This window comes from Notechis scutatus, chromosome 2 (genome assembly GCF_049901735.1).
Source record: "Notechis scutatus isolate UNSWTSFEM ecotype Mainland chromosome 2, rNotScu1.2, whole genome shotgun sequence".
In the NCBI taxonomy this organism is placed as follows: domain Eukaryota; kingdom Metazoa; phylum Chordata; class Lepidosauria; order Squamata; family Elapidae; genus Notechis; species Notechis scutatus.
The window spans coordinates 257,281,765-257,296,581 of record NC_142010.1 but is presented as its reverse complement, the minus strand read 5'-3'; the positions used below and the strand labels follow the sequence as shown (position 1 = coordinate 257,296,581).

Below are 14,817 nucleotides of genomic sequence, written 5' to 3'. Positions count from 1 at the left end.
TGGTGGAGAATTCTGCTTTAAAAACCTACATCACACAATGGCAGGATTCCCACGCGGCATTAACCCACGATTTGCGGAATAAACCACAATTGGCTAGATTCGTACCACAGCAAACAATGGGTTCTCTTAATGACCGCAGTATTCGCTTCATGAGTGCCACAGAAAAGGCCACAAAATCAGATCAAATACGTGGCCAACCTGTTTAATGACCATTATGACTTATGACCATAATGGGCAGGCTCCATTGTGGTTGTAACTCAAGGACTACTTGTGGTCACACTGTTTAAATTAGGGGAGGGGAACGATGGCCCCTTGATGGCTTGTGGACTTCAACTCCCAGAATTCCTGAGGCAACCATGGATTCTGGGAGTTGAAGTCCTCAAATCATAAAGGGGACATCGTTCCCTACTTCTGAATGGAAGTGTTTTCCATCTTACATAATCAGCCACTACTTGGTTTTATTTTAAGCAGGGTGGAAACCTGTCACTATTTTCTTGAGGAAAAAGGAAACTGGGAATCTTAAGTACCTGGTGAGGCACGCAAGATACTGGATTCTTCTTTTAGCTCCCTCACTTGCTCTTCTCCTTCGACCGCAGCTATTTAAAATTATCCATCTGACTCAATTGCCAACCCTTTACATGTTGGAGGAAACCATCTCAAAATGTTGAAGTTTTCACCACTTCCTCTGGGTAAATTTTATTTAGCTGGCAGATACATAAATAAATTCATGCTCACAACTTTAGGGTTGTGTTAAGACTTTTCAAAACATACCTCTATGCATCGCTATGCCAGGATCTTTGAAAAAGAAGCTTGCAAGGTCTACAAATGCTACGAAGAAGCTTGAAAAAATTAGGAATGTGACATGTTGACAGGCAAAAAGCTGCATTAGAAAACCACTCACCAAGTTTTTACGTAGCTCTTGATAGCAAGGGGCTGTTTTTAACGAGAATATGACTTTTTTCCTCCCTCCCTCACTGCAACTAAAATCCAGCAAATTCCCACCGAAGGCTTGCCTTTATTATTAATGGCTGCAGTCCAGATATGCCATGAATTTTAGATACCCAATGAATTTTAAATTGGTTGCAACTAACTTCCACTGCTTCTATGGAATTCGAGCTATAATTCTCCACACTTACCTAGGAATCATGCAGCGTGGCCAAATATAACAACCTCTCATGCCAAGCTGGGATATTTTAAATCCCACTCTTAGTTACAAGCAACTTTAATTGGACTATGGCCAGTACTATAAACAATTAAACACAAATATTTTATCAATGGGGGTCTCATACCAGCAGGGGTCAAAAAGCCAAAACGGGGCTATGCCTGCACAACTGACATTCTATTTTTTTTTTTTACTTATTCCTTTTTAACATGTCACGACACATATAAAAAGAAGTGGACTTTATTTGCACTGTTGCCTCTGCCATCTTGGTTCCCCCTTGCAGACACCCATATCTCATAAATTTAAATGAAGATGAAATCAAGAACAGCTGCAGTGGATTAATAAAATCACTGGGGGGAAAAATCAGAACTGGGGATTCTTTATTTAAATAACTGTTAATCAAGTTCTTCAATTTGCTGTGTTAACTCTCAAAGGAATATGTTAATATTTCTTCCATACTAGGAGTAAAGATTAAAAGCCTCAAGATGATTCACTTTAAAAGGGAGCCCACAATTATGTTGCTAAGTAAGGCATTTGTTAAGTGAGTTTTGCCCCATTTTACGACTTTTCTTGCCACCATTGTTAAGTGAATCGTTGCAGTGGTTAAGTTAGTAACACGGTTGTTAAGTGAAACTGGCTTTGCTGTTGACTTTTCTTGTCAGAAGGTCGCAAAAGGTGATCATATGACCCCGGGACACTGCAACGTCATAAATATGAGTCAGTTGCCAAGCATCTGAATTTTGATCACATGGTCCTGGGAGATGCTGCAACGGTTTTTCTAAGTCACTTTTTTCAGTCCTGTTATAACTTTGAACGGTCACTAAATAAATTGTTGTAAGTCAAAGACTACTTGTATTAGCAACTCAGGGTTGAACTGTGTTTTTCAGAGATCATCAAGGACCCCATAGTTTGCTTCTATTTGTATTCTTCCTACATTGACAGATCACTGTTCATAGCTAGGGAATCATCAACATGCATCGTAAAATACAACTTCCAACTATCTCTGGTGGAACCCCATTTTGATATCCTTGCTATAGGTAATAATAATAACAACAGATAACCAGAGTTGGAAGGGACCTTGTAGGTCATCTAGTCCAACCCCCCGCCCAAGCGGGAGACCCTACACCATTCTGACAAATGGCAGTCCAATCTCTTCTTGAAAGTCTCAAGTGATGGTGCTCCCACAACTTCCAAGGGCAAGCTGTTCCATTGGTTGATTGTTCTGTCAGAAAGTTTCTCCTTATTTCCAGGTTAAATCTCTCCTTGTTCAGTTTCCATCCATTATTCCTTGCCTGGCCTACAGGCGCTTTAGAAAATAGCTTGACCTCTTCCTCCTCTCTGGAGCAGCCCCTCAAATATTGGAGCACTGCTATCATGTCTCCCTCGGTCCTTCTCTTCACTAGACTAGCCAGGCCCAGTTCCTGTAACTGTTTTTCATATGTTTTAGTCTCCAGTCCCCTTCAATGTGTTCTTCAATGTGTTCTTCTAATGCTGTCCATGAAATCTGTGGAATACCCAAAGGTGCTTTCTGAAGAGGCAACTGTGCTTTCTGATGTTATTATTATTTTTTTTGAAGAACTTTCGCTTCTCATCCAAGAAGCTTCTTTGGCTCTGAAGAAGCTTCTTGGACGAGAAGCGAAACGTCTTCCAAGAAAAACCAGGAAGTCCAGCGGCCTCTTGAAAAAGCATCTTTGGGACAACCACGACTGAGAATCTCCATTGATAAATCTGTGGAACATTTTTACAATAAACCATGGGGAATGTCCGTTCAACACTTTCCACAATCTTTAAGTAAAATCTGTATGGAAGTACCACTGGAGAAAGAAGGGACAGATTAAAATAAAAGTTTGGAACTCAAAATCTCCATGAAATGACTAGCCCAATTCCCAGTCTCTCTTCGTACTGCTGACTTGGGTTACATTATACTGTCACGATCAGAAGATAATTCCTGAACTTTTCCCTACCCTGATAGGCATCCTGCCTTTACTTCAAAGACACGGTTGCTTTCACCTTACTTCTGCCTCTGATAACCTTGTCCTTTTGTGGACCGGCCTTTTTTTTTTTTCTTTAGATAAGCCATTTCAGGTTTCTGCACCCAGTTTCTTTTGCAAATATTCAAGCAATGAGAGCATCTCCAGCTCATTTACTTAAAGAGAGCGTGGCTTATTTATGTGGGCATGGTGGATTTCCATAAATACCAAATAAAGAGATTTGAGGAGGTGGGGGGGAAAAGACTTAGCGGAGATAAGCTAAGACAAGTGGGTCTTTGCTTATTACAAAGATTATCAGTTGGTGTTAACATAAAAGGGAAGGGAAGAGACTGAAATATAATTGACATTTGTATATGTGACATCATGCTGAATCTGAGAGCTGGACACATAGCAATCTCCACTACCCATGATGTGGTAGCCAAGAATAGAAGAAGAAAAAAAATAAGAAAATTATGGTGAAGAGACCCAGACAGGCAAGGAGATGAATGTTTATCTCTCCATAATGGTCCCAGCAAGGATCAAAAGCCAGACAGGATTTTTGCAGAATTACTTTCCATCTCGTAATGAAAGACAATTAACCAACCGCTCTTCAGAAGTTTCTTATTTAAAAAAAAAAGGGGGAATGGAAGAATAATTAAAGCTATGCAATGCGTGAGCTGATCTGTAAGCAAGGGACACCAGATTGCAATAGATCTTTACATCATGAGATGTTAAGAGGTAATCCTCAATTTACAACCATTTGTTTAGTGACTGTTCAAAGTTACAACACTGAAAAGAGTGACATGACCTCAATTGTGGTCCTAAATTGAGGGCTACCTGTAATCCTCAATTTCTGCCTTAACAAATAAAGATTATTTTTAAAAGCATTATGTTGGATCGAGCAGGTGCAACTTTCAAGCTACGTGAAACCAGCGCTGAGGTTTTGGTATTTCACAAAACAAGAGGGGAGTAAGAAGAAACAATTGTGCCAATGGAAAGCTTACTCATTTACATTGAGCTAGGTTTATTATCCTCACTTCCAACTGTCCTCATTTGCCCATGGTGAACATCACTGCCTGTCATAATACTCCCGGGTTGCTTTCCCCAGAATCTCACTCATCTTATTAATACAGTTACAAGGAACAGTAGCAGGTGATGAGCTCCCTGATATGTAAAAATATTTTGAAAGAAAGGTTCAACTGGGCTCCATGCTCTTCCAAGCTGCTAAATAACTCAAGACCGTGATGTAATTTGAAATACAATGGGAACACGCCACTGGAAATTTAAGTATTAACACGGAATGGCTGCAAACAATCTTGATAAAATAACTGTCGCCCATTCAGGCATCGCTAAAATATGGAGCATTCCTCTGCATGCACCAAATGGCTAGATAACCTTTCGTCCAACCTTGCTTGGGAATAAAACACTGAATTTATGTTTGCAGGAGAAAGGGGAGGCCAGCTTCAAACAATGCCTAGGGCACCGGTCTGTGGGAAAACAAATAATGCGTGCGAGCATAACTGGTCCACCAGTCAAATACTCAGAGGATGCAACACTACTTCAGAAAGCCATTGGAGAGTTGTTGGTGAATACAGGTGGTTCTCAATTTAGAATTATTTATTTAGTGACCGTTCAAAAAAGTGATTTACAACCATTTTTTTCACACTTACGACCACTGCAGCACCTTCATGGTTACATGATCAAAACTCAAAGACACTTGGCAACTGACTCCTATTTACAACGGTTACAATGTCCCGAGGTCTCCTTTTGTGGCCCCTCTGACAAAGCAACGGTCAACGGGGAAGCCCGATTCCCTAAATTAACAAATCGCAGCGAATGAGCTTAACTACTCTGGCTGTGACTTTCTCCAGGTTGGAGTTCCATAACCAAGGGGGGATCATGGCTCTGAAATTCAGAACGTGGCCTGTTTTTTGTTTTTTGTTTTAAACCAGGATAAGACACACACCCCTCCTTCCCTCCCTCCCCCACCCCCCAAGCGTGGGAGGTCACTGCAACCTAGAAATCTCTCCCCATAAGCCTTGCTCTGGACAGCACAGTAAACATTATCCATTCCTGCTCCAAAGACATAAAGCAGGCATTGAATTAATGAGGGAGGGGGAAGGCTGGTGATTTTCCTCAGGAGGAGAGGATTAAGGAAGAAACAAAGTGGGGGAGAACAGATCCAAGCCGCAAATTCCAAACCCCCCCACCTTTTTTTTTTCTTTTCCTCCTCCGTCCCTCTCCTTTCGCCTCAATTTGAGGTTTGAAGCTTTTGGAAGATGCTCCGTTAAGAAAACAAGAGTGAAACTCGGTCCTAGGAATTCACTTTGGCTGGTCTGCCCAAGTTCCTCCTCCTCCCACCTATTTCCTTCCCCGTTTATTTTTCCAAGTGCCCCAGATGACATGAAAGAGCATCGGGGAGTGAATTAAAGGTCATGGCTGCTGGAACCGGTTCTTTGTGAAGACCCCACCCCACTCCAGGAGTTAAAGTTCCTCCCCCTTCTCTCAATATACGCAGGTAGTAGTCGTCGAGGTGCAACAGTTCCTTTAGCGGCCATTCGAAGTCACGACGGCACTGGGGGGGGGGGAAGTGGCACGAGCGTGTTTCACACTTACAACCGTTGCAGCATCCCCCACGGTCACACGATCAAAGTTCAGACTGACTCTCATTTACGACGGTAGCAGTGTCCAGGAGGTCACTTTTTGTGACCAGCGAAGTCAGTGGGAAAACCAGATTCCCTTAACAACCGTGTTAGTAGTTGAACGACTGAACTGACGCACTTAACAATGGTAGCAAGGAAGGTCGTAAAAGGGAGCAAAATTCACTCCACAAATGTCTCGCTTAGCAACAAAAAAAATTGGGCTCAATGGTGGTCGTAAGTCGAGGACTATCTGTCTATTTTCTGGATCCTGCAGGCGCCTTTGCTTTTCTCCTATTGAAAGGACCTCCCATCCTGAACTGAGCTTATAGTCCATTAGCTGGAACTCCACAGCTTCTTCAACCAAGCCAGGATGGAAAACAACAGCGAACTAATGAATGAGTGAAGGACGAGGTCAGGCAGGCTATTTTCAAAAGCAGCCGGTCTCTTTTGCTTGTCCTTCTAAAGCAGATCACCCACCCACACACCCTCTGGACACCAACTTCCCAGAGAATCCGCTCAGCCCCATAAAACAGAGCAAAACTCTTCTTCTTCTTACTCTCAAGCTTCCTCTTTCCGATATGTATCCCGAAGATGGACAGTGATAAATATGTATGTATTTATATGTATGGGAGTAGGTGTGTGTGTGTGTGTGTGTGTGTGTGTGTGTGTACACACACATATACACACACGATATATATCAATGTATATAGCATGGGTATATGTGTGTTATGTATGTGTACACTTTTGAGAACAGGCACCAGAATTTCATTTTTAATGTGTGCCAGTGCGCCGGCAATAAAAAATGACAATAAAGGGTGTCTGTCTGTCTGTCTGTCTGTCTGTCTGTCTGTCTTGTCTGTCTGTCTGTCTGTCTGTCTGTCTATCTATCTATCTATCTATCTATCTATCTATCTATCTTAACTCTATCTATCTCTAATTCTATCTCTATATCTATCTAACTCTATCTATCTATCTCTAACTCTATCTAACTTTATCTATCTCTATCTCTATCTCTATCTCTATCTCTAACTCTATCTCTATCTCTATCTCTAACTCTATCTATCTATCTATCTATCTATCTATCTATCTATCCATCCATCCATCCATCCATCCATCCATCCATCCATCCATCTCTAACTCTCTCTATCATCTATCTTTCATCCAAAAAAACACCAGCTTTTCTCTGAATTCTTCAAATGGCATCCAGATGTGAGGGAATGCCTGCCCTCCAAACCTTCTTCCACACATCCAGGTAGGTCCTTGACTTACAACAGTTTGTTTAGAGACCATTCAAGGTTACAACAGCACTGAAAAAAGCAACGTATGACTGTTTTTCACACTTATGACCATTCCTGTGGTCACCTGACCAAAATTCAGAAACTTTTAGCGGCTGACACGTATTTATGACGGTTGCTGTGTCATGGGGATCTATTGCCCTTTGTGACCTTCTGACAAGCCAATGGGGAAGCCCAATTCACTTAACAAATTGGGTTACTAACTTACTTATGCAGTGATTCGCTTAACAACTGTGGCAAGGAAGATCGTAAAATAGGTCATAAATCTCACTTAACCACACAAAAGATGGGTTTCGTTTGTGGGTCGTAAGTCGAGAATGACCTGTGTGCACTGAACGACAATTTATTCAGGCCGACAAGGCACAGGGCCCAGCCGATGGGAAAAACACGAACCTATGTGCAACTGTAGAGAATCTACAAGCCCTCATTCTCCAACTGTAGATAGTCTACAACTGTAGATAGTCTACAAATCCTCAAAAAAGGTGGAGGACTATTCCGGAAAGCCATCTAAGGCAGGGGTCTCCAACCTTGGCAACTTTAAGACTTGTGGACTTCAACTCGCAGAATTCTGGGAGTTGAAGTCCACAAGTCTTAAAGTTGCCACGGTTGGAGACCCCTGATCTAAGAGATCGTTGGTGAAGACAGTGAATCTGACTTACAGCGGAAACAAGATGTCTTTTTAATTCCCAGGTTGGCATCTGTAGCAAAGGCAACCATGGATCCTTTGTCAGAGATCTGGTTGCAATTCAGAACGCGGCCAATTCAGAAAAGGCAGCTTCTACCCACTTCAAAAACATAGGAAAGCGGGGAGGGAAGCAGGGGAAAGGGGAAAAAAAGGGAGAGGAATGTTTACTTTTCTGTAAACCATCCCCTATTTAAACTTCAGTAAGTTATTACAACTTTTCATTGCAGATAAAAAGTAGCCCAGATGTCTGATAACTGCTCATTAAAAAAAAACCCTGTTCAAATACACTTTCCAGCAAGCTATCTCAAGGGTGCAAAGACAAAAAGAAAGAAAGAAAGAAAGAAAGAAAGAAAGAAAGAAAGAAAGAAAGAAAGAAAGAAAGAAAGAAAGAAAGAAAGGAAGGAAGGAAGGAAGGAAGGAAGGAAAAGAAAGAAGGAAGGAAGAAAGGAAAGGAAGGAAGGAGGAGGGAGGAGGGAGGGAGGGAGGGAGGGAGGGAGGAAGGAAGGAAGGATGGAAGAAAGAAAGAGAGAGAAAGAAAGAAAGTCAAGAGTTAAAATGAACATTTAGCACTTTAAAGAACTCCTATGTCGAATTTTGGCGGGTGTGATCACAGATCCACATTTTAGAACAGGGAACCTCCGTTGCAAATGCTTCTACTTGTCTTTCTAGCTAGGGAAAACTTTCAAAAATTGTTCCAGATTTATCAGAATTCTTTTCCTTTGTCCGCTAAAGCAATCCTTCCTCTTCCTTAAACGTACTTGCAAAATTATCATTAACCGTACTAGGCTGGGTTGGGTTCATCTAGGTTCTCTCCAAGGGAAGGCCAAACTGACAGAGACAATACAGAATAAGAGAGAGGAGATCAACTATTGCAAGGATGAAAACTTTCAGAGAAAACATCTTTTTTATTATTTTTTCCTCCCTGGAAAGTTATCTAAGACTTCTCTCTTAAGAAAGCATTCTGCTAACCAGGCGAGCAATGTGATTTCCTGCCCCCCCTCCGCCCCCCAAAAAATCCCCACCCTTCCTTTACAGCAGCAGACCAGACAATCCGAGATGTTATCAATTCACAAACCTTTTAAAAAAGAGGCTCCTTTTAAAAGCTAGTCTTCGTTTGCTTATTTCATGTGGTATCCTGCGGAACTGAACCCCACCCTCTGGCATATTTCTTTTTCTTTTCCCATCTCCTTTCCTACTATTTAGCCTTCTTATTGTAGAGCCTAATTCTTCTTTTTCGGTAAAGCTTTTTTCTTCTTCTTCTTCTTTCCCTTAAACTTTCTTCTACGCGGCTCTGTTTCAATAAGGTTGAAAGAGAATACATGTTTTTTTAAAGCAGGGTGAGGAGAAAATCCTTCTCTTTTTTCCCCCGCTTTTCCTTCTGATTAATTCTTACTAGCTGCCTTTGAAAACACAGAATCCTCTCAAATAACACGGCTGAGGGTATATATTACATTAGGAAGAGAAAAGAACAGCAAACAAGATGCACGTAAACACAACTCACGGCTGAAAGCCATTCTTAAGGTTGCAAAGCCCACACATACAAACAGACACACAAATATTGAGTACACTTACTGGAGGGGGGGAGGGGAGAAGTGGGGAGGGGGGAAGGATGGTCTTTCCACATTCCAGTTGTAAACTAATGAATGGGAGTACGGCTCTTCTATAAATCCAACTAGGATTCCTTGGCCAAAGAAAACTAACTTTCAATAGGTGCACGCAAGTCCAGGCGAGTATTTTTGGGGCATTAAGCAAAAAAAGCTATTAAGGGTTTGCACGCTGCATCACCAAGAGAAAAATGGGAGAAACTACAATGCCTTCCGTGGGATGGGGGTTGGTTACTCAAGACTTCCTCTAGAATATTGCTTTCTCAATCTTAGATAGGTGGACTTCAGCTCCCAGCATTCCCCCAGCCAGTATGGTGCTCCTCAGGGGGGGGGCTAATCTTAAAATGTTCTTTTTCCACGTTCTCCTCCTCCTCCAGAAATCCACCATTCCCAGATTAAATTGCAAGCCACCAAAACGCCTTACACCCAAACCTTAATCACCAGAAGCCAGCCTCAACTTGCAAACTTGCAAAAAGCAGGAGCCTGCTCTGGCACACCCTTTAACAGTGGACAGTATATAATTTAGCTCTCTGTGCATAAATCACATAGGCAGACGTTTGCCTTCAGCTAACTGTGGTACTGCCAGCCTGCCAGCATCTTTGTCTAGGCTCACATACAGCTCTCAACAAGGGAGGACAGATAGAGAAGCTTGTAAGACCAGAAATGTGATATATGACCAACTTAATTCCACAGCTGGTAAAACTCGGTCTTACAGCCCTGCAACCTGAGGCCAGCCAGATATTGCTGAACTACAGTTCCCAGCATTCCCATAAATGGCTATTTTTGCTAAGGACGCCGGGAAGTATGAAACAAAATTGAAAGGTAGACAGACCACGCTACAGAAAACTCACCCGTGTTCCTGGCCTGTATAACTAAAGTGCAACACATTTAAAAATGCTCAGAAATAATCCAAATCTGGAACATCCAAGGTAACTATTCTCTTGAGGCTAGATTTTCATACACGTTCTTAAAAACTGGAAGTTTTTCAGATATGGGCCTGTGGGGGAACGAGACTTCTTGCAGAAAGGCAAAATAATGGTGACCTATTTGCAACCTTTCATGAATATGCAACAGAGGATTTCAAATCACAAGCAAAAAGCAGACTTGATTTATGTTTGAAAAACAGAGGAAATTCTGCACAACAATTCCATTCCACATCTGCTCATTGATGAGATCCATCAGTGCGCTCACACACTTCATTAGTTTGACTTTCTCTTCATTCCCAACACTGGTGAACATACAACAGCTGTCCACCCCTGATGTCCACAGATGGTACAATCACTTCCAACATTTCTAACCCCCTCCAAAGGAAAACTCCTGCTAAGATTTTCATTCCTGGAAAAGCATTAGATCTATTCTATCAGGCAACAGAGGTTACACCAGGATGCTGCTTACAACACAGATTCACAACTAGATGGCAAAGAGCCAACAAGATGAATGTTTCTCAACTTTTAAAAGTCTACTTTTAAGATGCCTGGAGTACAACTCCCAGAATTCCCCAGCCAGCTAGGAGGTTGAAGTCCCCCCATCCTAAAGTCAACACAGTTAAGAAACACTGCTCTAGAGTAGCATTTCCCCATCTTACCAACTTTAAGATAATTAGACTTCAACTCCCAGAATTCTCCAGCCAGCATGGCTGGCCGGGGAATGCTGGGAATTGGAAGTCCACCTATGTTAAAGTTGCCAAGCTTAGGGACACTGCTCCAGAGGTCCAACCTCCTTTGTTAGAAAAAAAAAACATATAACAACAGAAGGGTACTGAAGAGATCTTGATTCTTACCTGTGAGCCCCTCAGGGGCCAGAAAATTAGTTCCCCTCGTTTCGGTGGAAGAAGGCACAGGCTCTGGACAACTCGCTGCAAGACAAAAACGAATGCAAGAAATAAGTATGACTTGACATACTGCCCCCTAATACTTTAAAGCCCAATACAGCCCAATATAGCTAAATGAAGCACATTCCACAGAGTTTACTAGGAAGCGATTACTAATTGTCTGCTTAGGCCTATGTTTCATGCAACATCCACCCTCGATCTTTAGCACCACGTCTGCTCCATCGTTAGTCAAAGAGACGAAGATTATAGACTGGCTGAAAGTCATCCTCCCTCCCAATGCACAACCCCTTTCTTCGGTTCAACTGGTTTTGTTTTCTTGAGTCAACCCTGGGCGACCGAATTCCATTTTGCTGAACCGAAGCTGAGAAATCCGGAAGGAATTTTTCATGGCTACTCCAATGGTCTTCTCAATTGAGAAACTCAGCCAACCTAGATGGCTGAAAGGAGAGAGAGCGTATTCCCAAAGACGTTTCATACTTAAAAAAACAATTTCTCTTTTCTCAATACAAGGTAGTCCTCGAATTACAATCATTCATTTAGTGTCCGTTCGAAGTTTACAATGGCACTGGAAAAAAAGTGAACGCTGACCGTTGTTTTGCACGACTATTGCAACCTGCCCGTGGTCACGTGATCAAAATTCAACCGCTCGGCACCTGACTCGTATAAATGACAGTTGCTGGGATCAAGCGATCCCTTTTTGCAACAACCTTCTGACAAGCAGAGTTAACGGGGAAACCAGATTTACTTAACAACCATGTTACTAAGTTAACAACTGTTGTGATTCACTTAACAATTGTGGCAAGAAAGGTCGTAAAAGAGGTCAAAATTCACCTAACAACGGAAATTGTGGGGCTCAATTGTGGTCATAAGTCGAAGACTGACTGTGTTTCTGTGAGAATTGCCTCTTCTCCCTATATGTTAAAGTATGGTCAACTTACTCTTTGTCCTATTCCAAATATGCTTCCCCATCAAATCATTGGAAAGCGTAATCTTTTAAAGCCGAGGCCAGGAAAAATATATAAATTAGAAGTTGATTTATCTATCGCTGTGCCCAGCCAAAACCACTGGCACTTGGTCAATATGGCTACGTAAATTTGAAAGACATACTTTAGAACGGCCTATTTTTAAACAACCGAAAATTATTTTTCCGATAATTGCATTCCTTCTTTCACAGATATGGAAACTTTTCTTTTATGCCCGTGACATTCCACAATCTCCTTTTTATCGGAGTTAAGTATAACCCTGAACAGGAATATACAGTTGAACAGGATGCACTTAATCAAACCGAAAACAATGGAACATACAGGAAATTGAGTTACTTGTGAAATACTGTAGACTTTCTCAATGTGTGGCATTTCAGCGGTCTAAGGAAACAGCTATTTTATAATTAAAACTTTAACGAAGGGGGAAAAAGTGGCTGGCAAATAAATGCTTTGGAGGGAGACTTAACCAAGGATCTAGGCCTCATTGAGGTAGTTTGGGTAATAATACCACCTCATAACAACGGGTAAATTAATGAGAATGAAACTCAAAAATCTTCAGCTAAGTATTCCTTAAGCAGCAGTGTGTACCAAGAAGAGAGCAGCTACAAAGAGGGTGTGTGTGAGAGAGAGAGGGGGAGGGAGGGAGGGAAGGAAGGAAGAAAAGAAGGAAGGAAGGAAGGAAGGAAGGAAGGAAGGAAGGAAGGAGGGAAGGAAGGGAGGGAGAGAGGGAGGGAGAGGGAGGGAGGGAGAGAGAGAGAGAGAGGAGAGAGGGTGGGAGAGAGAGAGAGAAGACGAAGTGCTGAATGGAGTATTGGAATTTAGGCTTCTCCTCTTCGGAAGTTGTGTGATGTCATTTGTACAAAAGGGGTGGGGCTTATACGATGTTGCTCCATCCCACACCTTGGCCATTTCCCCTCTCCCTGGACACACCTGAGTCTGCCTTTCACTTTGCACCCTTCAGCTATTTTTATCACTTGTAACCCCCATCATGCACAATGTCTCACACATGCAACGGATTTAAAATACTGGGGAAGGTCCGCAGTCTTCCTCTCTCGCTCTATGCACGCCAATACTTTTTCTTTAAAGTAGGGACAGAAATTCGGAGACCCAAAATGGCACAGAACGTTCAAACTCGCAGGCCCAATATATAACGGCTTACTTTAACTATTCACAGATAGTCCTCGACTTACAACAATTGGTTTAGTGACTGCTCAAAGTTACAATGGCACTGAAAAAAGCGACTTAGGACCGTTTTTCACACGACCGTTGCTGCTTCCCCCATGATCGTATGATCAAAATTTGGATGCTTGGCACCTGACTCGTATTTATGACGGTTACAGTGACCCAGGGTCATGTGATCATCTTTTGTGACTTGGGTTGCCCAGCACCCAATTTTGATCACCTGGGATTGCTGGAATAGTCAGTCCCAAGTGCAAATGACCAGTCATGCGTCAACTTTTTTCAATGACGTTGTAACTTTGAATAGTTATTAAATGAATGGTTGTAAGTCAAGGACTACCTATCACTTCTGCCCAATATGAGGATTTGCTTTGGGTTTAAGGTTCCTGATTTGCATGGAAAGGGCAAATCAGTAAATCAAAATCAAATATAAAAGTCTTAACTTAGGTTTTACATATGCAACTTTACATGAAATCAATTAATGCCTTGAAGAACCATCAACCGATGACTCACATGGTTAAATCCGCTAGGACAGATCCTAATGATACAAGAGGATTTTCACCTAAGCAGATCTATTAAAATTTAGGCTGCAAGATCTGTAGATCACTAGATAGAAGCAAATAATAATAACGGTTTTGTGTCTCTTGCTTTGCCCTGGTTTTTGACCAGAATTTAGCAGCCAGATAAGGCAGCTTTACACATGAGTAAACAGCGTGCTAGTTCAGCTTTTAACAATCAGCTTCTGCATCAAAGTGAAACTAGTGAAAATACCCCAAACCATCAAGGTGAAAACAGTGAAAGTGAAAACATGAGGTAACAGCATGATAAGATTTCACCCATCATGAGGAAAATAGAAATGCACAACAATAATGTGAAATACCTGCATCAATTTGTCTCTCAGTCCCTTTTCAAGAAGACCACACTGGTATCTTTTTGGTCATCTGCACATAGTTATAATAATTTACCATCCTGTTTTACTTCTCTTGTCTTTAAAAAAAAAACTATTTTAATTGCACACATTTGAATATTATATTCGATTACTCTGAGATTTTACAGGCTCTTTTAAAAGGTTTTAGAACACCCCGACCTGGGGGAAATACCTCATGTTTATCTATCTCACAAGAACAGGTTATTGGGAGGAGCTGTATATGGTGTCCTCCAGTTGCTAATTTCAAGAACAGGATTTTGTAGTGATGGCGAAACAACTATCATCAATGAGGTGAAGGCCTATTTTGGTAAAGGAAAATTGCCAAAACAATGTCAATTTTGACTTAATTCAATGGGTTCATTATCGGCTTACAGCAAGCAGAATTAAATCTAGTATGCAACTTCTAATTTTAATGCTTTTCTTGCTTTCAGACGCAAAAAGTAACCTCCAATCAAGATAGTCCTTGATTTACAACAATTTTGTTTAGTGACGGTTCAAAGTTACAATAGCACCGAAAAAAGTGACTTACGACTACAGA

The 14,817-nt window shown here is 41.6% G+C and overlaps 1 protein-coding gene across 1 annotated transcript in view; it reads right to left on the bottom strand.

Moving 5' to 3' along the window:
• Window positions 1–14,817, bottom strand: part of SMAD7 (SMAD family member 7) — a 53,680-nt gene that overhangs the window by 29,300 nt on the left and 9,563 nt on the right. The window contains exon 3 of the mRNA XM_026666332.2: window positions 11,139–11,213. Coding sequence (XP_026522117.2) covers window positions 11,139–11,213 — 75 coding nt within the window. The remainder of the gene's footprint in view (window positions 1–11,138; window positions 11,214–14,817) is intronic.